This window comes from Poecilia reticulata, linkage group LG8 (genome assembly GCF_000633615.1).
Source record: "Poecilia reticulata strain Guanapo linkage group LG8, Guppy_female_1.0+MT, whole genome shotgun sequence".
Classification (NCBI taxonomy): domain Eukaryota; kingdom Metazoa; phylum Chordata; class Actinopteri; order Cyprinodontiformes; family Poeciliidae; genus Poecilia; species Poecilia reticulata.
This window is the reverse complement of record NC_024338.1, coordinates 11362906-11387114: the sequence shown is the minus strand read 5'-3', so window position 1 is coordinate 11387114 and position 24209 is coordinate 11362906. Positions and strand designations below refer to the sequence as shown.

The following is a 24209-nucleotide window of genomic DNA, read 5'->3' as shown; positions in this document are numbered from 1 at the left end:
TCCACAGAATTGGCAGAAAAATGTTTGTTAACTTTCTTACATTGTTTCGAGGCGATTCAGGCCAGACAGGATCTTCAGCAGCCAAAGCGATACTGCTCATAGCAATGACCAACAGGATACACATCTCAAAGTAGCGTAGGGTACAAATGTAGTGGCACGCCCGCCGAAAGCTAGAAGGACACGACATTGGCTACTGTTCAAATGCTATGCATAATGTTTTCTACTTCTGAAACAAAGGACTAAATTTAAGAGTTTAATAAATGCATCATTTGTATCATCCTGTTCATGCAAAGTTTTGATTAAAGTGTGCTTAAAGCTCTTACGGGTTAGTAGTGGATAAGATGAACATGGAGCTATATGGAGGCATGGGTCTGGGGCCTCCTTCACCTCCCTTATCATCATCGTCATCCTTGTCCTCCTTTGCCGGTAGAGGCTCAGTGTTTGCATTTTTATTGACTGAATTATAAGTCGAGAAAAACAAAAAAAGTTTTGGTTGGGATTGGTCTGTAGTTTTTTTTTTTTTTTTCATTTTCAATTAGGCAGTTTTTTTTTTTCTGGCCTACCTTGGAGAATAGCGTTAATAGATGGGAAAATTGGCATGTCCACTGCCATGTAGTCAGGGTGAGGCAGCCTGATCACACTGTGCGCCCGATGATGGCCGATGTTTCCGTAGCTGTCCAGTGTGACTAAACTTCCATGAGTGCCACTGTTAGCTAGATGGAGAGCCGATCCAAAGCCAGGGGCTAATGCGTAATTGGCAACTGGGTTAGAACGACTTTGGCCAGGTGGAGAAGAGCCCGAGACCAGCTTGGTGTTCATTAGGTTGTCCATATCTTCACTGTACTGGCTATTCTGCCTGGAGAGGCTCTTTTGGATGGGTCGAGTAGTAGAGAGGTTTGGAACACTGCAATCCCTAGGAAAAAGTCATTGAATAATTAAAAAGGTGGCGGACTGATGAAAATATTACCAAAGCTGAGAAGTAAATAAATAAAGAGGGCATTTGTTTGTGGTCTGAGGACATCAGAGCACAGTGGAAACACTAAAGAGATGCTTACCTCCTTCTGTGCTGGCACATCCTCCTCCCCTCTCCCTCTGACTGATTGCCATGTCGACTTCTTTTTGGCCTCCTCTCACCACCTTCACTGGCTCCCTGATGGTCTCCTCCATCTCCAGCTCCGTTCATCCCCTTACTCTTATGCCTCCCTGATTTTCCACCTCCTCCTCCACCCTCCTCTCCGTCCTCTGCATTCTTTCGATGTGACCTCGTCCTCCTGTGCTCCGATTGCCCTCCCCCTCGACTGCCACTCCGGTTGTGGTGATGGCGCCTGGGTGGCCTCTCTTCTGAGCCTGGACCTGGAATGACTGTCGCGTCCAACCGGACGTGAGACTTGTGGTGATGCTCACCTTTGCGACTCCGCCTGCTCTCAGTGGACTCCCCTCGGTCCAGGAGAGCCCTGGGTTGGCCCGAACCGCCCCCGCCTCCCACTCCTACTTGACCGTGTTGGTCTTGCAGCTGCGTTTGTTTGTGGAGCTCGTCGGAGGAATGGTGCTGGGTAATACAGAGGTCCGAATTGTTGGCAGTGGTCTTGTTGGTGTTGTTGTTTCGGTTCTCACGGGGATCGACGACTAACGGTCGATCCAGGTGAGTTTTCATGTCGGGGCGGACGTGACGGGCGAAGTTGACCTACAAGAAGATATGAGGATACAAATAGAAAAAAACAGATGATGGAAAGGAATGAACACAGGGAGCAAAGAAGAGTTAAAGAACAAGACATTTCATTTTCTAATCAGATTTGAAGTGCAAATTGTATATCAAAAAAATGCCAGCCAGCTTGTGTACACTGATAGCACAAGTCTAAGGGCTAGTTTACGCCTGGTCCTTTACATTGTTGTGTTCTTCCCTCCCTGTCCTTGCCTTCCAGCGATCATCCGGGTCCAGCTCGTTATAGAGGGCCTCACGACTGGATGCCAGCGTCTGCTTCCTCAGCTCTTTGGTTCGCTGTTCCCACACTGATTTATTGATACCCTTGTGGTTCTTCTGCTGTTCCTTGCTGCAGGTAAACAAAGGAGGAGAAGAGAGCGTTGTTAGCATCGAGAGCCTTTGCTAGGCTGCGCTTTGTGAAAACATAACACTTAAATATATGAAGATGATGACATGAAAATCAACACCAAAAATGTAGGTACGTAAAGTAGCAAGGGCGTAAAGACACAGTGGGGCCCACAGACATTTACGGGATGTTTTGGTTAGGTCTATGAAAACAGGGCAGGTTCCAACAAAAAGTAGCTACTGCCGTCTACACAGGTTGCCAAAGTGAAGGCCAGTTTGGCCTTACTTACTGAACCATGTGTGGACACAAGTGGAGGATAAATCTGAGGCAAGGTCTGAAATTATTGTCCACAATTGACACAATCTGCTTACACGCAATTTGTAAAAATAAATAAATAAATAAATAAAATACAAAAATGTTGCGTAGTTGTCAGTAGTCAGTATTACCCTCGTTGTAGAAAACTGTCTGGAGAGCTACAGTTTTGAAAAAGATAAATAAGTTTGGCACTGACACACTAGCTAACATCTAGCGATAGCAGACCCAAGACCAAAGTAGCTGCCATATCTCATAGCTGTTTCTTCGAAGGCTACGTGATGAATCTTGATAAATCATTCATTTTCACATGAAATTTTCATGAAAAAGAAATACTAATTTAATATACTGCATTTTAAATATAAATTATTTTTACACCACATATTATCAGTGCTGCTGCACGGTGGGGCAGTAACAAAGTTCTAGGTTCGAATCCTGGTGTGGGATCTTGCTGCACAGAGTTTGCATATTCTCCCGATGCATGCTGGTTCTCTCAGGGTACTCTGGTTTGTGCTAGCTAGGCTATTACCAGGTGCTGCCGCTCTATCAGCAAACTCTGGAAAAAGCTTTTCACCAGCAGAAGATTCCAAGTGCTTTTTACCAAAACAAATACATACAAAACGGAAAATGCACTGAACACATTTCCCATTGATACCACAAGGGCAAAAACATATATCTGTGCATCCCAGCCATAAGAACATTGCCGTAATGTATCTTCAGCACTGCAGGTGACATTGTTAACCACCTGCGCAGAAGAGACCTTTTTTTATTTTTATTTTTGTTAAATTTTGTGTTTGTTGTTTCAAACTTAGATGAGTCTGTAAGACAGATAAATGGTGGAAACACCCACAAACATGATTTGACTGTTTTCTCCCCATCATGATGGTTATTATTTAAATAAATGCATTTTATGAACATAGTATGCTGTCATTCTGCTCTTCTGTTATAAGTTTGAGTAAATAAATCACCGCCGCACTTGGAGGCACTCTCTGGGAAGAATAAAAGCCTTGCTTGCCACTGGAAAGAGCTTGTGCGCATCCTTATAAACTACATGAAAATTTTTTTTCGTGGCCTGCATCTTTTGGCTTAAACAAAGCATTGTTATTAACTAAGATGTCACTCATTGTCTTAAACAAACAACCGGTGGGCTCAGACTATCATCGATGTTTGATTAAATTCGTACAACCGCCCAAATTTGGTGGACTGTTTCTGACTACCTCAACTCACTGTTCCAAGTTTTCATGATTTTCCACAATAGGAGAATTTTGAATGTTGCCTGCTGCAGGTAATAGACTGACTACTGTTAACAACTCCACATAACACAAACAGCTTAAAATAGCAATCAACCAAAGCAAGATCATTAAAGCTATGCCCCCAGAATCGTCACTGAGTTGACCAAATGAGCTATTAGTGACCACCTCCTTTCTTACCCTCCAAAACTACAAACGTTTACTCCATTGTCTCTTAGGGCCAGCAGTCAACCACAGTAAAGCAATAGCAGTGCTTTGTGGAGCAGGCAACAACAACAACAACAACAACAAAAAAAAAAACCTGTAACACAAATAAGCCAACGTAAAAACAGTTAACGAAAAGCCTGAAATGTCAGTTTTAAAGGAAAGTTAAACAACGAAGGTAAGAAAGGAAAGGAAGCTGTTCTCAAAAAACAAAACAAAACAAAAAAAAACAAGAAATGGTTGTAAAGTCAAACAGAAGGAATTCAGAAATGAATTAACAAATAAATAAATACCAGTCCAGAAAGGGGTCGGATGCGTTGTGACACTCACTGTGTACTTTGTTGCTGAGGAGGGAAACAGCTGGTGAGTGAAATGGCACAAAATAACAGAAGGATTTTATTCCAAAATTGGTGATGTGTCCACCATAGCAAAGAGTGAGCCAACTCAGAATAATTGCACCGCAGATATTAATTCAGAAAAGCGTTTCATTTTCATAAATGCCAATTTGCTTTACTTTTTTTTAAAAGAAATTTTGGCATTTTGGAATGCAATCCTTTACATAGAGACACAATACAAAATGCACATTAAACAGTCACTCAAACCACTGAGTCAGCAGTCTGCTCCACCTCTCAATCAAAATCTGTGCCATTTATGCAACGCTGGGCTTTTTGTGATATTCACAATGTCCTTATGCGGCATGCCTCCCACCATCATTTAATTTGAGCATGACACAAGGATTTAAAAAAAAAATCACATAGTGTTTATTGAAACGTGCTTTCATTTTCTATTTATTTGCAATATTCAAATAATATTAAAAAGTAATACACAGCAAAATTCATTTGTCACTCTGACTTTATTACGGTGTGTAATTTAATATGCTTTCATGCTAAGTAGAATATAATTAAGCTCCCAGATGATGAACATGAAATTTATGGCTATTGCCTACGTTTGTGCATTCCACTATGATGGTTTGACTTTGAGCATAAAAATGGACTCTGTCGTCATGCTGTTGTTTTGCAGGGTTTTATGTAGATTTCACAGTAGCCTTCTTTCTGAGACGACCGTAGAATATCTTCTTAAAAGATTCTTTATGCATCAGTGGTGACCCCATGTTGAAAATCCCTGCTTGGGAAATGGAAGGACTGTTTTGAGGAGGAATTTCAATAGATTTCCTAAATCCTTTCACAAGTTTGGGATTTCAAGCAGAATTGAAAACTCAAAGCAACCTTCTGCTTTAAATTTTTAAATAAGACTTAAACATCCTCTCAGTTACAAATTCAGTCTTATTTTGCAACATATGGCCCCAATCAGGTGTCACAGGTGGAAGTTTTTATCTTTCTTTCTAACTACGTATATTGGGAAACGCTCCTAGAAGGTGAATGATAGAATGGAGCTTCTGCATGCAATTGAATCAAAGGCAAAATACTTAATACCTATGACTGAGACAAATACACATATGCTTACAGAGAAAGTGCAGATTTGTGGAAATTAAAGAAATAACCATAATTTATGAAATAATGGACTAAACAACAGTCAGATACTATGTTTACAGAGGCTAAAGTATCAGAGGAGTAAGGTCAGTGTCCACCTGTCATGTGTGTGGTCTCCCTGTTGTGCTGACCATATTGTGGTGTGAGTTGGGGTGTGTGACAGAGTGTGTGCGAGTGGGACAGTGTGAACTTTATCAGTAACAAAAGGAAAGACCCCTGTGTATCCAGAGAGAAGAGATCAAAGACTTGTCTGGCTCGAGGAGAACTGGCACAGAGCAACGTGTGTGTGTGTGTGCGGGTGCGTCTGTGTGTGTGTGTGTGCGCGTGCGTGCGTGCGTGCGTGCGTGCGTGCGTGCGTGTGTGTGTGTGTGTGTGTTTTATCAGGTAATCGGGTAATGTGGCGTACTGGGTTTGGTTCTGGTAAGCTGCCTTACATTGAGACCAATGCATTCTCTCTTATTTTAACTCCTCCTTGGTGAATAATATTGGCCCATGAATGCACTGGTTAAATTTCTACACTATCTGCATAAAACAAGTTAGTTTGTACAAGACATTGATCAACAAAGAAAAACCTATTGCATTATGTATGACAGACTTATTATATATGCTCAATTCAATTCATTGCATCATTCTAATTCAGAATACATGTCATCTAAAGGCACTTTGCAAAATGCAAAAGATGTAAAAGGACACAACCAAAACAGACAAATGAAATGACATAAAGAAGACAAGGCAGTAATCATATGGACGCCTCAGCACAAAATTACATTTTTCAACCAAGTCTATCCCTATCAACTAAAATGGGGGAAAAAAGGGAAAATACTAATAAAGGAAATTCTCCTGCAAAAATTCTTGACATTCAGATGGAAAAGCTAAAAGAAAAGACATAATAGTGGCAATAACAAAAACTCACGCTGCAATGGAGAGGTTGGCGGCTGACAACGGGCTGACTTCAGCCACCTCCTTTGCTTTCTGCAGGGCAATCTTCTGGCTGGCAGCTTCCTCTTCTTCCTGCTCATCCTGCAGAAAAAGGATTATAGATTAAAATCAAGCACAACGTAAGTGAAACAAAGAGAAACTGAAAGTGCAAATAAGTGGAACAGAACAACCCTCATCATAAAAAATAAAAAAATTAATAAAATCTCTGGTTTTAAAAGTAAGAAACTCCTATAAAGTGTCAAGAAAACTGTGAAGTACTTTACCTTGGTCAGTTCTTGAGCATTGGCTAAATTGTCCACAGCGATGGCCAAGAACACATTTAGCAATGTGTCTAAGCACAGAGTTAAAAAAAATACAATTCCTCTGGTATCGTACAGTATATACCCATAAACAAACAGCAAACCACATCTTTATAACGAAGTGACAGGTTATATTAAGTATTTATTAAGTATAACTGTCAGTATTTAGCTCAGGGATTGATGTGCTTATGTGTTTCCTCACCACATTCCCGTCAAAGGATACAGTTGCCAAAAAGAGTGAGAACAATAAAGAAGACAGAGAAGGCCATCCCTTTCTGAACTCCACCCTGAGACTGGATGCCGTCATACATTACCACGTTCCAGTCCTCACCAGTGAGGATCTGTTACACAGACACACACAATCCAACAAAGTTACTCCAAGACTCACGGATACGACACACAAAGCTCAGTCGCATTTATCGGCAAACCTTGTAAAGATGTGAAAATAGATTCAACTTTACTTTGAAGAATATTTTTAAATTTTTAAATATATAAATAAATATATATATATATATATATATGAAGATTTATTTAGTGGAGGGAAAAAAGCCAATTTTAAGAACCAGCTTTTACCGTCTACAAGTCACTGTTGGCAAACTTATCGATATACCTAGCAAGTGGTATAAAATGATGGGAACCAAAGCATTTTCAAATGATGTAGTTTTCTTTTCATGTTGATCAGAGCTTCTGAGAACTCCTAATTTGTAATCTATGACTCCCTGGGGTCATATTATAATTTTAGTAACTGGTCAATAGACTGGATAAGGATCCAGATTTGTCTTCAGAAACACTCTCCTTGTGGTCACTGCATTTTTTTAAATCAACCACCAGATGTTGGCTACATACCCATTGGTTGCCTGGGAATGGTGCCAGAAAAAGTATATTCTGTAATGTAGGGATGTGTAGTTTCTTCCTTTGATACTGTATGTTTATGAGAAAATTGTTAAGCCCGATAAAAACTAGTTTTTCCGATCATTTTCCCTCCCTCCCGTCTTTCCTCTTTCAGAATATTGCCTCCGCTCACCTGAAACACCGTCATTATTGCTGCAGGGAAGGTATCGAAATTGGTCGGAGGGGTGCCATTTTCAAAATTAAACCTAGTAGGAGGTAAAAAAAAGAAAAAAGAAAAAGAAAAAAGAAAATATAAAAAACACAACAAATGGCAGTAAAAACAGATCTGTCTCACAAGTAAAGCTCATTATGTTTCAAAAACAATTTTAAAAGATTACTCAGAAACCAGCAATTAACAGTAAGCTGTCTCTTGGCGGAAAACTGCAGCAAATGAGGTCAATTATGAGAGAAAGAAAAAGGAGAGAGAGAAAGAGAGGGAGATAGAGAGAGATAGAGAGAGAGAAAGACAAGAAAACAGCACTGACTGTCCTCCGAAGAGCTGCATGCCCAGAAGGGCAAAGACAACTATGAAGAGGAAGAGCAGGAAGAGCAAGCTGATGATGGACTTCATGGAATTGAGAAGAGAGACGACAAGGTTACGCAACGATGCCCAGTACCTGGAGAGAGGAAGTGTGTAATAAATTATGCTTAATGCTGACTGCAACAGGAAGTTGTGTAATTTTTAGATGGTAAGGGATAATATTTCTCTGACTCACTTGGTGACTTTGAAGATTCTTAATAACCTGAGAGCCCGTAGCACGCTGATGCCAAACGATGTGCCCGGTTGGATGATTGACCACAACACTTCAAATATGCTGCCACAAATCACCTAATGCAAATATACCAATAAATAAGTAAATAAATAAATTATACACACATTTGCATTTACAAATGTGAGTTCCTTTTTCACTTCAACGTTTGAACAATTTCTCAGTTTTTCAGTGCAACGCAGGATCTCACAATGCAGTCGAAACAGTTGAAGGAGGAGTTGAGGTAGGCCTGTTTTCCGAGGCCGTACATTTTAACACACATCTCAGTCAGGAAAATCCCCAGGAAGATGAACTCAGCAAAAACTGCAGATGGAAGAAAACAGTAAAAAAAAAATAAATAAATTTTTACATTTTAAAATGGCAAAGTTTTGATCTTATTTTCAAGCTTTGGTGAAAAAAAAATAAAAATATGAAAGCGATTATGTCAGCCAACAAATTTGTCTGCATAGTGGATTTATCTCAGGTACATGAAGTGGGAAGGAAAGTGTTAAAGATAGAGCCTAGTTAAAACGATGGTCAGCAGTTTACATCTGCATGTGTACTAATATGATATACTTCTCATTCTATTTCAAACATTCAGATATGCAGCTTGGGCTGCACAGTGGCGCAGTTGGTAGAGCTGTTGCCTTGCAGCAAGAAGGTTCTGGGTTCAATTCCCAGCCCCAGTCTTTCCACATGGAGTTTGCATGTTCTCCCTGTGCATGTGTGGGTTTCCTCCGGGTACTCCAGTTTCCCCCCACAGTCCAAAAACATGACTGTCAGGTTAATTGGCCTCTCCAAATTGCCCCTAGGTGGGAGTGTGTGTGCATGATTGTTTGTCCTGTGTGTCTCTGTGTTGCCCTGCGACAGACTGGCAACCTGTCCAGGGTGTACCCCGCCCCTCACCCAGGACACCAGCTGGAGATAGGCACCAGAAACCCTCCCGACCCCACTGAGGGACAAGGGTGTAAGAAAATGGATGGATGGATGGAGATATGCAGCTCCTGGTTACCTCTAGATGTACTTGTTTGTTGATGGCTATGTCATCTTTTTCATGGATTTAGCCAAATTACAGAAAAGAAAAAAGAAAAAATGTGCTAACCCACTTCCTTTCTGTAAAGCTGTGATGGCAGCATTTGTGTGTTTGCAGGGATAATCTTGTATATAAAGAGAGCTTGTGTTCCCTCCTACTCACATAGAAAATCTGAAAGTGGTTCAGGCTGGTCGTAGTGCACTACAGCCACACACATTGTGTTGAGGCCCACCAAACACAACACGGTCCAGTAAAACGCCTGGGATTTGACGACGCGTCGTACAAAGAAGCGAAACCGCCGCTCCCGCCGCTTGAAGTTTGAGCCTTCGAGTTTGGAGCTTTTCAGACTGGCACGAGCAAACGGTGAACCTGTAAAATATTAACCAAGAGACAAATAGGCTTTAACTTGAGAAGTAAACAATTTAACCAGTACCCAAATCGCTTCACTTGAACGTGCAGCTCTGAGAAGTAAAAAGGGCAATACTTCATACGTAGTATTTATTTCTGAGTACATTAATAAGAAATGTGTAACCTCGAAGATAGTCATGAAACCAATATAAAGTCACAGTAAAATCATTCATGACCACAGGACTTAAGATTTACCTTATGCTTCAGTGATTCTTTGACTAAAAGGAACATAGAGACTGTTTTGTTGGGTGGCAAATTCTGAACAATGTATGTATTTTTAACGTTACTGATTAGCAAAACATACCTGTTGAACTTTTTGACATTTTGTCCGTTTACAATAAACTGCCCCTGAAAGTTTATTGTGAATTGAGAGTAGAAGGAAGTGTTAGTTTAGAAATGTAAAAAGTGTGGCTTGTGTATTCATCCTTCTGAAGTCAACACATTGCAGAACTACCTCTTTTATTTAGCCTTTTTGCAAATTTGGCACTTACCGTTGCAAGCCTTTTGGAGAATATCTGTATCAGTGTTGCACACAAACAGTCTATAATTAGTCCAACCAAGTGAGATTATGTTCGATCATCTAATTTAAAGTCTTCTATAATTCAGGATTGGATTTAAATCTGACTAAAAAGTGTTACCGTGCATGAACAGGATTTGATCTAAACTCAAGACTGTGAAGTACTGGGAAATGTAACATTGCAACTAAGGCATGTAGAATGAAACAGAAACTTAAGGTCAATCTCTTTTGCAAGAAGATCCGAAGACATAAATCTGAACTGAAACAATAACGTCTTGTTAAAGACAGAGGGAAAAAAAAATACGGCATGGATGGAGAAATGTAATACCAGGAAGAACACAGCCGTACAGAAGAAGACAGAACAGCAAAGGGCAGAAGAAGGGAAGAGACGGCGGTCAGATAATGCTGAAATGCAAGATAAGATACCATCTCTATGTACCTGAGGTTTGTGTGTGCTTGAGACAGACTAGGTGAGACAGGACATATCTTACCCAGTGCCAGATCTCCCTCGCCTTCCTCTGGATTGAGGAGCTCTGCTTTGCTCTTATGGTTTTTTGTAGCTCTTCTACGAGAACCTGTGAAAAAAATAATACTTTTTTTTTTAAGCCAATAAAACTCATGTTGAAATGTGTGATTTTAAGTTGTTTGCAACAGACTGTAAAAGCTCAGTAATATGTGCACAGCGTTATTTCATACCATCATAATCATTTTCATTCTCATCGTCTGCCAAGATGACTTCTTCTACAAAACAAAGAGAGAAAGTGTTACTATCAAACATATCTTCACGTTTTGCCGTAACAGCAGCACAATCAAGCCGAGCATCAGTTTAACACTAAGAAGAAGACTAAAAATATCAAAAAGTAAATAAGAGAGAAACTTGTTTGTTTTGTACATGTAGCAAACATTTGAAACTGTGGATCTTGAATATGAAAGCAAAATCATGTGTCTGCGTGTGCAGACATGTGTTAAGTGTCTGCACACACTCAAAAGACATATGTGACAAAGGATCAATGCTGTCAGATATGAGTGATTTCACTCAACAACAAACAAAAACGACAACTGTGTGCCTTGGGTTATTTATCCGTACCTTTCAGTTTTCATGCAGGTTATCTTTTTAAGAAACTCTCAAAGGTCTGTTTCCATTTTTATTTTTATTTCTCTTTCTGATGATAAGCCTTCCATCCCATCCCTTTTTCCCATAAACATCTGCTACACAATGAGTGTAATGAAGTCAGGAATCGGAAGAATCATACAATTATTTTGGTCAATTGACGCACTTCAATTAAACTATTATGTATTTATTTTTTGATAAATCGCTTTTACCTGTTATGAAATGATAAAATTCAGTCTTTTTTTAGATTAACAAATATAGAATCTATTAAAAGGGTAAAAGTGAATTACACCTTGCTATGTAGCATTATGGTTGAATATCGTTCTGTGACGAATGATTGAAATCATACAAAGCAAGTGTCCAGTTTGTTGTTTGCCAAAGGATGAAACCAAACGTTCTTTTGATGGAAAAATTTCAGGTGAAGGGAGGTTTTCGGATGGCCTCATTTCTCTCCAAGACATGTGAAGCGCGTGCGCTGAACTTTCCGTACCGGCCTTGCAGATCCACTCCAGGTATCCATTGAGTTCCCTCTCAATCTGCTGCTGTCGTCTGAGCTTCAGGAACTCTCTCCTGTTCTCCACACGCTCCCTTTCTTTGGCAAACTCCCTAAAGAGAGAAACACAAAATAAAATGACAACTTTATTGCGGACAACATTGATCCAATTAAGGAAAATTAGCAAATTGCATTTTACATTGGCTATGATGTGACATAAACTTCCACGCTTACCCTGACAACACACCAAGCACCAGGTTGAGCATGAAGAAGGAGCCAATGATGATAAGCGGGATGAAATACATCCAGTTCCATGCGCTCCCTGAGGCGTCGTTGCTCTGGAAACACACACCCAGACAATTTGCAGAGTAGGCTGTGTTTTGCTCCCTGCTCCTTTTATTGGTTTATGCCAACAGATACGTCACGTGTCCGGCTGATTACCAACATAATCAACTATAAACAGTTAGATAATTACAGAAATGAGGCACATATGAAATATTTCAAAGTGGACTTTAGGTGGCAAAGCAGAGAAACAGATATAATAAGTGAACTAAAACAGGGAATTGAAGTTGATGACGTGTTTACTGGAAGCCCAATTCAGGTTAAAATAAAAGGTTGTTCCAAGGATTTTTATGTGATTCATTTATACTTTTGATATTACAAACTTAAGTGACTATTACTACCTCAAAATCAACCTCCGAAGAGTAGGCTTCCAAATTTAACGCTCCATATACCGTAGAAGCAGAAACACCAGCAAAACAGGAATTACATGAATGTGCTTGAAGTCATCTTAATAAGTAAATGCATCTCTGCCACTCTATTTAGCTGCACTGTCAAAGTAAATAATGTATAAGAAATGCTTTTCTTGTTCCATCTCTGCTCCTGACATTTTCCGGTTTAGGGAACTGTTTTCCTTATTCTCATTAGGACCTTTGTTTCTTGTGTCCATAATGTGTTAAACCATATCTAATCACTCCAAATTATTGTATTTTTATGTCTGCACACTTCCCATTCTTTATCCATTCCCATCCCCTCATTATTACTGATTGGCCTTTCCGAAAATGACTTCGTTTACGCTTTCTGTCTTGGACTGTATCATTTCCTGGTCTCAAGCCACCCATCTTCCCCCTCATTCCTACCACCTGCATGCAAGCCACCGCTACTGCTGTGTACTCAGAGTACTGCAGACCTTTTTTTTCTGCCATTAAAGTTTTATTGCTCCTCTTCCTCAGCAGCTGCAAGAATAACTTGGACTGAACAGGCTCTTTTAAATATGGAGCAGCATCGGGAAGGAGAGGCACGACGAGAGAGTGCAACAGACAGGGGAGAGCAGCAGAGGGATGGAGGGGAGAAAGATTAGAACAAACAGGGATAACAAACACCGAATAGCAATTAGCAAAAGACGGAGTTATCATTTTCACGCAAAAAGAAGTTTAGAGCAAAATTCTGTCTAGATATTTGACATTATTTTTGGCAGAATTTATTTAAATGTCCGGGCTTTCTAGTACAGACTCAACTTTAAACATTATCCATGAATTTTGAACAGGGCTGGGGAACAGGGCAGACTGATTTTAACATACTCTATTTGTCCCAAGTCTAGTTATGATGTGTATTTGATATACCATATTTTCCGCACTATAAGGCACTCCTAAAAACCTTCAATTTCCTCAAAAGCCAACAGTGCACCTTATAATCCGGTGCGCCTTTTATATGGACCAATATTGAGCTAAGTCTAGCAAATACGGTAAGCAGCCGCCGACTTCATTTTCCATCGTAGAAGAAGAAGTGCGCAGTGCATGCTGGGATAGTTGTCAGAACGCTGGTTTGTTAATAAAGTTTGATAATGCATTTAAAGCAAGGGGGGCGGGGAAAGAGAGACAGAGACTGTGGCGGCAGCTTGTCGGTTGGTCTGTGTTACCCAGAAAGCAGTTGGGCACAATATCGCAACACCAACACCGTGAGTGAAACAATGACTGGGGCAGCCTACTATATAAAGTACTCGGGGACCTTGTCTTTATTATTACACATCCACATTTGTACGGGACGGGTGGCAACCCTAACTGTAGCGTCTATTATGCGCCTTATAATGCGGTGCGCCTTATATATGAAAAAAGTTTTAAAATAGGCCATTCATTGAAGGTGCGCCTTATAGTGCGGAAAATACGGTACATTTTCTGTTGGAACACCTATTTGTGTCTAAATATCAGCCATCTGACCTAAACACTTTCGACCTCATGAAAGGAAATCTTATAGACAGTGGAGGAAAGAGGAAACACCCAGCAAATTATAAACAGGTCAGCTAAAAAAATTGAACATGTTAAAAATATTCAGAAAATTCTAATATTGTGAAAAAAACACGATTCTGTCTGGGTCTCTGGGCAGCACAGTCATGGGGAAGACTGCTGACTTGACAGATGTCCAGAAGACAGTCATAGACACCCTCCACAAGGAGGATGAACCTCAATAGGCCATTGCTAAAGAGGAAAGTTGTTCACAGAGTGCCGTATCCAAGAATATTCATAGACAGTTCAGTGGAAGAAAAAAAGTGTGCAGCAGAAAAAAGGGAATTTTTCCATGCTTGTTCTCCTTGCTGGTTGTTTCTCTGGATTTATGGTTTTTGTTCTGTCTTTGCTCTATTGTTTTTTTTTTTGTTTTTTAAAGTTTCAGTCACCTCATTTTATTAAACATTCATCATCAACTCTCCGCTCTCACATTGGGGCCCTACCTTAAAACCACACCCCATGACACAAATCCTTTTCATGGGCTACAGACGTCGCAACTTTGGTCTCAAGAAACTCCTGAACCAGAGACAAGTTCAGAAGCGTCTTAGCTGGACTAAGGAGAAAAAGAACTGGACTCTTTCTCGGTGGTCCAAAGTCCTCTCTTCTCAAGTGAAACTTTGCATTTCATTTGGAGATCAAGGTCCCAGAGTCTGGAGTAAAAGTAAAGCGGCTCAGATTCTTCTTTGCTTGAACATTTGTCAGTGAGGTTAGAGGTTGCTACGTCACCCTCTGGTGTTGCTTCATCGTGTTCACTGAAGGCCACAGTCAACACGGCCATCTATCAGGAAATTTTAGAGCACTTTGTGCTTCTGCTGACAGGCTGTGTGGAGATGCTGATTTTATTTCCCAGCAGGTCTTGGCACCTGCCCACATTGCAGGGATTTATTGGGTGCTGTCAAAAGGAAAAGGAGAGCCACCGTACTGAACAATACTGATGACCTGAAGACTGCGATGAAAGTGACCAGGGCTTTCAATACACCTCAGCAATCACCCAGGATGACTGTCTCCACGTCACACCGCACTAATGCAGTAGTTTGTGCAAAAGAACCCGAGATTGAGAATTAAGTACCGTATTTTCCACACTCTAAGGCGCACCTAAAAACCTTCAATTTCCTCAAAAGCCGACAGTGCGCCTTATAATCCGGTGCGCCATATATATGGATCAATACTGAGCCACAACAAGTCTAGCAACTACGGCAAGCAGCCGCCGATTTCATTTTGCCCGTAGAAGAATATGCGCGCGGTGCATGCTGGGATAGTTGTCAGAACGCTGGTTTGTTAATAAAGTATGACTGACCTATCTACCTACGGACCTCATAATCAGGTCGTCTGCAGGTCATTTAGCACCACGTTCTCCACAAACATGCTGTGCGCGAACGGAGAAGGGTGACCATCGTCCGGCCACGCCCCGGCCCAGTCACGGAAGGCTCTCCTCGCCGACCAAGGAGGGGGGGGGGAGAGAGAGACAGAGACCGCGGCGGCAGCGTGCCGGTTGGTCTGTGTTACCCAGAAAGCAGTTGGGCACAATATCGCAACACCAACACTGTGAGTGAAACAATGACTGGGGCAGCCTACTATATAAAATACTCGGGGACCACTTCTTTATTATTACACATCCACATTTGTACGGGATGGGTGGCAACCCAAACTGTAGCGTCTATTCTAAACGCCTTATAATGCGGTGCGCCTTATGTATGAAAAAAGTTTTAAAATAGACCATTCATTGAAGGTGCACCTCATAATCTGGTGTGCCTTATAGTGCAGAAAATACGGTACATAGGAAAAAAATAACATACTTTTAACAACAGTGATATTCCTGTGTAACACATCTCTTTTTACTTACTTTATAAAATATCAAAATTTCAGAGAGACTGACTTTTGGGCAATCACTCTCTATAAGTCATGCTAACCAAAATGACAAGAAAGAGAAGCTTGAAATGTTTCACGCTATATGCAACGAATCCATATAATATATTAATTTCACTTTTTAAAATGAGTGACCAAAAACCTTTTCATAATATAATTTTTTTCTTAGATTTACCTGTACTGGAAAGTGTTCTTCTCCACACTGAAGACAGTGTTGCATTACTATATAATAAGACGACACTGGCTAAGACAGAAGCCCCCACTTCAAAACTGACAAGAAGTTCAACTGAAGTCTAAAGTTAGCCATGTAGATAAGTCAAGTCCAACTGGAGATGGGTGCGATAGTCAGATGAGGCAAAGACAGCAAATTTGGCAAAATAAAAATAGACATGTCTGGAGCAGTCATTGTGACCTGTCGAGAAAAGTCGAGCTCATCCCACTTCCCCATGCTGGAGATTTTAGTTTAATAGTAATAATAAATAAAATTACCTTAAAATTAATGACATAGGTGACATCAAGACCCAACAATAGAGTCAGACTGTAATAAAATGAATCTGGTTGTGTGTGTTGTTATTGTATCCTGCAAACTTTGTTTAATTCTACTTTTTTCTATTTAATCATAAAAAATCAAAGTCAGGCAGAAAGAGAGTCATGAACAGGAAGAGCTGGTTTCCTGAAGAAAAGGGGAAGTTTCTATCTTGCATCAGGCTAAAAATAATTCAGACCATTCCTTATTTTAAAGTATTAAAGGTTTTTAAAGAATAAAATCTAAACATTTTGAGAGATTGGATAAAACCCAGAGTAAAATACTTAAAATAATGACTTATAATTATGCCAATAATTAATATTGGTTTAACCAGTGGTTGATGTTGGTTTGATTATAAGAATATTTACACTTACTCTCACACTTATGGAAGTACTTAAAGGTGAAACAAGTAACTGTAACATGGTATCAGATAATTAGAATAATGGGTATTCTTGGTTTCTTGTCAGAAATGTCTGTAATAACTCACATTATGATTATAATAAGAGTAACTAATAAGTTATGGTTATTATAACATTATAAATGAATGTTAAATCAAAAAGGTTATAAATGTGATTTTGACATTGAACTTGAAAAGGTGTAAAATGTTGTAACTGTAATTAAAGGTCACTGATGTTGTGTTGGAGGTAGATGGTAGGTGAAAATTCAGGGGAAAAGAGGAACTGATAGGAGAGCAGAGATGACCAAGGCCTTATTGCTAAACTTCAACTTGCCTAAGAAAAGGTTGGGCAGGAAACAGAGGTAGGAGGAACTGTTGAGCAACTTGGGGACATTAGAACAGACATCAGGTCATGAGGTCTCCAGGGTGATGGATATGAGATCATCTGTCCAAGGAGTCAGCCAATGAGACAGGCACAGCAACAAAGCTAGCCAATGTAAACGCACCAAAAGGTGGATAAATCCTTTAATAAGGTGGGTGCAAAAGAGGAATCGTTGGTTGGATCCTTCAGGCAGCTTCGAGCCAAGACGGAGATGGACAAAGAACTCTGCAGCTGAAGAAGAGCCGGGGCCACAGAACCGGAGACTGTTCTGCTCATGGGGACCAACCCGTTAGCCCCGCAACATGTGGCTTCAAATCGCACTTCTCACATCAGCTGGGTTCACACCCCAAAGACAAAGACCAAGGCAAAGATGAAGATAAAGACAAAGATAAAGACAAAGGCAAAGAACAAAGGCAAAGAGGAAGAACTGGTGTGTTCCTTCCGTGGGACCAGGAAGATCGTGAGACGAGGAGAAGGGAGCTACAGAGCTGCAAGACACGAAGCTGAGTACCGCTACGCGCATGAGGAAGTCACCCTGAGGCCCGAGACCTGCCGCTCTATACAGTACTCTTCCTGTACTGGGAACCTCCTCCTGCTGCTGCAACACCTTCTTCATCATCAGGCCAGTTCTGGGGTTCAAAATGCCAAACTCTGTCCGTCTCTCTCAAAGTTTCCCTTTTTTAGTTCTCAGTGTCAGCATTAGGGAAAGATAGGCTAGATTATTGATTTTACTTATTTGATTATTTCTGCTACTGAATTAAGCTGTACTGACCCTTGCAAAATTGCCTTACTAATAAAATAATTAGCATTTAAGAAAATCTAAAAGATGTTGTGGACATTCAATTAATGAGTCACCTTAAAGTTCTTTGATGGTTGTAAAATAGCTATGAAGTATTCACAGGGTGAAGAAGGGTGGGACATCTGGAGGGGGAGGTCGTTAGAAACCAGGCTAGTCTTTCTCGACGCCAGCTTAAACAGAGTTTACTCAATTCTGAACAGGATAAAATCCCATCAGATTTAGAAAATTCAAATTACCCGTTAGATGGAGAGCTGGCTGCACATCTCCCTCCTCTGAGAAGAGGAAGTAAAGAGAGAGAAAAGGGGAGGGAGGTGTTGCGCAACAACAGACCTTTCAAACCTAGGAAGAATGACTCAACAATCGAGCCTAGTGGTAGCTTCACGTCACGGTCTTAAACTCTGCCAACGGTACTGCTTCACTGCTGTGTTGTATAAAGTGGGTTGACCTGTACAACATGAAGCCTTATGGCAACACAGTGAAAAAAAACAAAAAACAGAAACATTCTGCTTGGTTGTACGCACATAGTAGAGCAGGTCTGTCCAGCCCTCCATGGTGATGCACTGGAAGACGGTGAGAATAGCAAACAGGATGTTGTCAAACTGGGTAATGCCAAAGTTTGGTCCCAACCAGCGTCCCCTGCAAACAGTGCCATTTGGACACTCCCGGGACGGAGGTTCTTCGCCACATGGGAACTCTTCCCGGATTTCACCTGTTTTTGGGCAGAAGCAAGAATTCATAAAAGAACAAAAATAGTCACAGGTCATTATGTCGTACATGCAATGGTATTACTTTTATTTCTTATAGACCTGAATAAACTATAATATCTATTCATCACAAGGACATTTTCACCTGTGTGGTTGTCAAAGCAGGTTTTGTGGAATTTGCCTATGTAGAACTCCAGACCAATGATGGCAAACATGAGGATGGCAAAGAAAAGCAACAGGCCAATTTGTAGTAGGGGGATCATGGCCTTCATGATGGATTTGAGCACCACCTGTAAGCCTGAAGAGCACAGCAGAAACACACTTATTTTTGTGGAACACGATTTTTATTTCCTACTTGAAAATGACTATCTGGTCCAGATGTATCACTTTTGTGCTTTCCATCTGATCCATCAAGACAGGACTCGTCAGTCTTCTGGATATGCAGCAGCAGAGTTTCAGATGTGTCCAGGGGCATCTCTACACCTCTAAACATGTTCCTGTAGTCTATATTTAACAAAAGCTGCTTTATAACTGAACTCAAGTACCAGCCAAAATAAAGTTTTTATATCCTCTCCACAAGGCTCGAAATCTGATCTAATCAATGACTTTCACCACGGATCACAATAAAGATCTTTTCCATAAAGAACCAAGCTCCTCATTGTCATTCTCCTAAAACTAACATTTTGGTTAGCTGCATTCAACATGCATAATGAATGCTTCACTTTCATAAATCTGTGAACCTGATATAAGAATCAGTCCAGAAGAGAATCAAACTAAAGGTTGTAGAACTGTGACTGAGAAAAATCAATGAATACATCTGGAGTTTCAGACAAATGAAAGCATCTGATTCTTCTTTTCATTGTACCTCTAAGTTAAAAAATGTACTTTTTTGCTTTTGCACTGAGCCTTATGGCTAACCGCTGTGCCCTGAACCGACCCTTCCTTATTCTGTTGTCACCTTTTAACATAAATTGGGTCGTGAAATAGAGAGGATCCAAGCTGACCCTGATTCTTCAGAAAAACTAAGTAAAACAGCCTTTCATTTTAATGCAAAATAGCATGTTGTGCAACTTTAATTTAATAATCAATTCTAACAACATTCATCTCAAGAAAAAAAACACAGAATCAGCATAAAACACTGACTTTAAGGCCTGTTAGTCCTTAAAACCATCTAAAACAATGAATTTTAAAAAAGAACAGCTCATAGTCTTCAAAATTCATCAAAGAAGTAATTCCAAGATAAAGTTGGGGACTTGAAAAAGTTTGTATCGTTCCAATAATAGGTATTGACTTACTAGGTATACCGGACACCAGCTTGAGAGGCCTCAATACCCTCACAGCCCGAAGGGTCCGCAAGTCGAAATCTGAGCCCACAGTGGACAAAATCCTGAAAGCAAAAAAGATAAATGCTCAGATGTGTTCATGGCAAATCAATATTCGTGCCAGTCGGGCTTGTCACTGTCAGTCAAACTCTGTGTTTCTCACATTCCCCTTCATCCACACACAACCCCTGCAAGGCCGTTACAAACAACTGGATGAGCACTGTATGTAAATCCTGTAAGAGCCAAACCAATCAATAGAGCTGACAAGTAAAGTAAGACAGAGAAGTGTATCAGGATGAGGGAGAGATACTGCTCTGTATCCAGATTTTAGAGGGACTGCTAAAGAAAAGGAAAGATGAAAAAAGAGGGCTGGAAACAGAGACAGAGGGACGTACTACCAGATAGTCTGAATGACTGTTTTCCTTATTTTGTCTGTTTGAGACACATTTAGCTTTTCTCAGTCATGCTACACAGTAAACACATTGTGGTGTGCGCTATAGCACCTTTATCAACACCGATCATCAAAGTTAACAGCTTGAGAAGGTTAAGGTGTTCCTGGGTGCTGATAGACTTCCAGTCAGTCCTTCTGTCTGACGCATTCTGTGAATCATCCGTACTTCCCACTTCTGTCTCTCTCTCTGTCTCTCTCTTTCATTCATCCTATCGCTCTAACACATTTCTGCTTTCCTCTGTTCCAAAAAGATGTGAAGTGACACAGCAGAAAGTTAATCATGACTCTGAACTCTGCCCACTATGCTCCGATTAGAATACATCGCATTTAGAAAGAAGGAAAAGCAACTTTATCTAAGAGTCAGTGGGTGAACAGAAATGCCACATGGGACAGCACTGGTATAATGGTCTGCACTGGTAGAGATCCAAGAATGGTTTGGTTACCAAAAATGGTAGTTCTTGGTAATTCTTCAATGGTAATTAAAGAATGGCAAGTTGATTCTATAACCCTTGTGCATGCGAGGACTGAGGAAAACGTAGAGGACTGTGGAAAATTATACAAGTTTTAAGTGTGTGGGGTCGGTTGGACCCCATTTCTGGACACGAGGGTTAATTACCATTGAAACAACAGCCTCTTTTACAATGAATCTGCATGGTAAGGAGGTAGCGACAAATCTAAACAGCCAACTTGTGAAGCAATGACAGACAGTGTGTGCAGCCAACTGGTTCACTGATTTCAGGAAAAACAAAACAAAAACAAAGATGACCTTCATGGAAGGCAGCCATACTGAATGGGTCAAGCTACCTTGGGTCAAGACAGAATGAATCATCTGAATTAAATCAAGAGTGGTCATTTTAGAGCAAAACTGAGAAGGTCTCCTTTTATTCCATTGTGGAAGTATTACATGTGTAAAAAATAAAAAAGTCAGCAGTGGAACGTCATTTACATAATCCCTTAATTAGTTTCATATAATTGAAAGGGAAGGAAGATGCAGGATAATATGAAGGGAGTATTAAACAACAAATGGCATAAGACATCATTGACCCGATGTTGAAGAAATATTCCAGCTTATTCAAAATGTACTACTTACTTTAGATACACTGCTGTGGATAAGTAGGAAGGCCTTAGTGTTGTCAACCATGTGCTGTCCAATGTGCTAATAGTTTATTGTTGAAGAAAGACTGTTTATCCGTCATTATCGGTGACCATGCTCACTAGCCTGAGGGTTCACAGCAAGCTCTCGAGTTGGTTATGAGCTACAGCACAGCAGAGAGTCAGGGGGAGGGGAGTGATTGACAGCACTAAGACCCTGCTCCTGGGTCTGATTGGCTACAAATGATAGTAGGAGGCAGAGGAACTTGATTTTTAAAGATATATACTGCAGGTTTAATGCTTTTAAACCCTTCAGTGAATTGAAAATAATTCTGCAAACGAGAATTAGTCGAAAGTTCTTCACAGCAATGTAACAGATGAACATTCAGCTAATGTCTCGCCTTTGATGGAAAGTGTTCCAGCCAAGGTTTTACATGCAATAAATAACAACAATAAAAACAATAAAATAGTAAATAAATTTAATGTAGCTAAAAAAAAAAAAGAAGGGTTCTTAGTCAGCATTGCACTGGGAGAAAAAAACGCTAAAATACAAACATAAGGTATTCTGACAGCAGACAAAATGCCAGACCCTTTTCAGTGTGGAATAAACCAGACTCTTTTCCTATGCTTTGCTTCGTACACAGGGTCTGGACTCCAGACTAGAAATGACTGCTTGCTGGAAGCGAATACTCTGTTGAAGTTTTAAAAAATTGGATATTATTTTACCCAACTGCCAACGTTTGGTTGTGATGTATGTAACACGCCAGCTTGAAGCTTATCAGAAATTGTGTGCACTGTAAACAACCCAGCCGGGAACAAAGCCACAACATCTTTGGCAGCAATAAAATATCTTGCTCAGACTTTAATTGCTCAAGCGTTGCTAACGTGGCCTGAATGGCTTCCTTCACTTGCTCCGCTCCCATTGCCAGGCTACAATTCTGAAACAGCGTGGAAAATCAATGTCAGTCATTCACAACTCCTCCTTTGGTTTGCTGATTGGCACGGTTGAAACTCAACCAAAGAAATCGAGCCGAATGAGAAAAATAGGGAACACTGAAAGAAGATCAGATGAGAATCGAGCAAAATTGCATGGGAAGGCAATGACCGGGCTACTGTGTTTCCATTACAGAGGATAAGATTTTGAAGAAAAAAAAAAGACAATAAAATATACAACTATCAGAATAGCATGGCATCAGAATAGTATGTTCAATGAAAACACACTTAAACGAAGACAATACATGTGATCATGGCGAGAAAATATGATGAAAACAACACTGATGTAAATTCAGCTCCCAAACGGCATCATTGTCACTGACAGTGTCACACCGACGAAGCAGTTCCTAATTCACACCGTCTCCACGGTTACAGGACCCTATCTCATTCATAAATGTTTCCATGGCAACAGGTACATCGGCTCATTGATATAATCTTTGTATCACCTTGGAAACAGGGCCAAGGGAGGAGCCAAATTGATTTCTGCTTTTCTTTGTGAAACAACAACAGATAGACACAGACATGTGAACACCTGCACACAGATCCACAAGGCAAATGGGTGCGATGTAAAACACACTGAGTGAAAATAAGTACAAATGCAGGAGGTGGGGTTGTTTGGAGAAACCTTCGGAAAACTTTTTTTTAATACTCCTGATAGACAGAGGGGCTGTCTAATGTGGAACTTAAAAAAAACAAAACACAAATAAACACAAACTCTATGTCTGCACTTTAGGCAAAGGCAGACTAAAGTAATGAAAATTGAGAATTCATATACACAATTCCAACAATAACATTGTCTGATGTATTCATGTATCCTTCAGCTGAGCTCAACTTAATGCAGCAAATCGCTTATGTTCACTTTCAGCAAAGGCAAAATTATTTCTTCTTTTCTCCAAATTATCAAAATTATCTTTTCCTGTGCTGTTTATATGATACTCTAAAGTATTTTGGATTTAGTGTGAGAGTAAATGTTCTTTTAGGAGAATGTCACACACTACATCGATAAGAAATTAGAATCTTTTATTGAAATCCCTTTCAAAAAAATAGAAGCAGAGCAAAAGAAAGAACGCTTGAACATCCAAAGTACAGTGTGCTGAAATCTGTTAAATGACAGCAGCAGATGCCTGTAGAATAGCCTGCACAGTATTTAATTATCTGAATGCTAATGCTATGGGGAATTACAGCAATTTTTCACATTAACCTGCAGACACATTTTAAACTGGGAGAGATACTCCTTAAGGGCAACACATAGGTGCAATGGGTGACACAGTTGCCATGAAGCAAAAAAAAAAAAAAAAAAAGAAAAAAAAAGGGAGACATTTTCAGATTTTTAGTTGAACACACAGTCAAAAAATGTAATTTAGGTGAAATTACAATTGTCCTTACTGTAGTGAAGAAAATTATACTTTTATCTTTAAATATCAGCCATAGGATTGATGCCAATCTCTTTTCCCTGTATCTCCCAAGCCTGTCAGAATCCTAAACAGTCTATATTTACAGGACTTTCATATTAGTGGTAGGTAGCATAGTTGCCTGATTGCGCTATTAAATGGCACCATGCGCCTGGAAAATACATAATACACCCCCGTCCCCGTTCCTCAACCTCCCACGCCCCCCAAAGCCCATTTTTAAGACGCATGGGTTCAAAGTA

At 40.2% G+C, this 24209-nt stretch overlaps 1 protein-coding gene across 25 annotated transcripts in view; it reads right to left on the bottom strand.

The window, feature by feature from the left end:
• Positions 1-24209, bottom strand: part of cacna1aa (calcium channel, voltage-dependent, P/Q type, alpha 1A subunit, a) — an 84242-nt gene that overhangs the window by 37804 nt on the left and 22229 nt on the right. For 18 of the 25 annotated variants that reach the window (XM_008415803.2, XM_008415805.2, XM_008415824.2 and 15 more), the window contains exons 4-24: positions 19996-20087; positions 18846-18998; positions 18518-18705; positions 11979-12082; positions 11742-11857; positions 10837-10881; positions 10632-10715; positions 9378-9584; positions 8394-8506; positions 8150-8262; positions 7919-8050; positions 7567-7639; positions 6766-6883; positions 6507-6574; positions 6218-6324; positions 4108-4158; positions 1886-2051; positions 1056-1684; positions 564-913; positions 324-456; positions 41-170 (exon numbers count right to left, since the gene is read on the bottom strand). In XM_008415803.2, coding sequence (XP_008414025.1) covers positions 41-170; positions 324-456; positions 564-913; positions 1056-1684; positions 1886-2051; positions 4108-4158; positions 6218-6324; positions 6507-6574; positions 6766-6883; positions 7567-7639; positions 7919-8050; positions 8150-8262; positions 8394-8506; positions 9378-9584; positions 10632-10715; positions 10837-10881; positions 11742-11857; positions 11979-12082; positions 18518-18705; positions 18846-18998; positions 19996-20087 — 3172 coding nt within the window. The remainder of the gene's footprint in view (positions 1-40; positions 171-323; positions 457-563; positions 914-1055; positions 1685-1885; positions 2052-4107; positions 4159-6217; positions 6325-6506; positions 6575-6765; positions 6884-7566; positions 7640-7918; positions 8051-8149; positions 8263-8393; positions 8507-9377; positions 9585-10631; positions 10716-10836; positions 10882-11741; positions 11858-11978; positions 12083-18517; positions 18706-18845; positions 18999-19995; positions 20088-24209) is intronic. The other 7 variants (XM_008415826.2, XM_008415831.2, XM_008415834.2 and 4 more) reach the window with 3 other exon arrangements.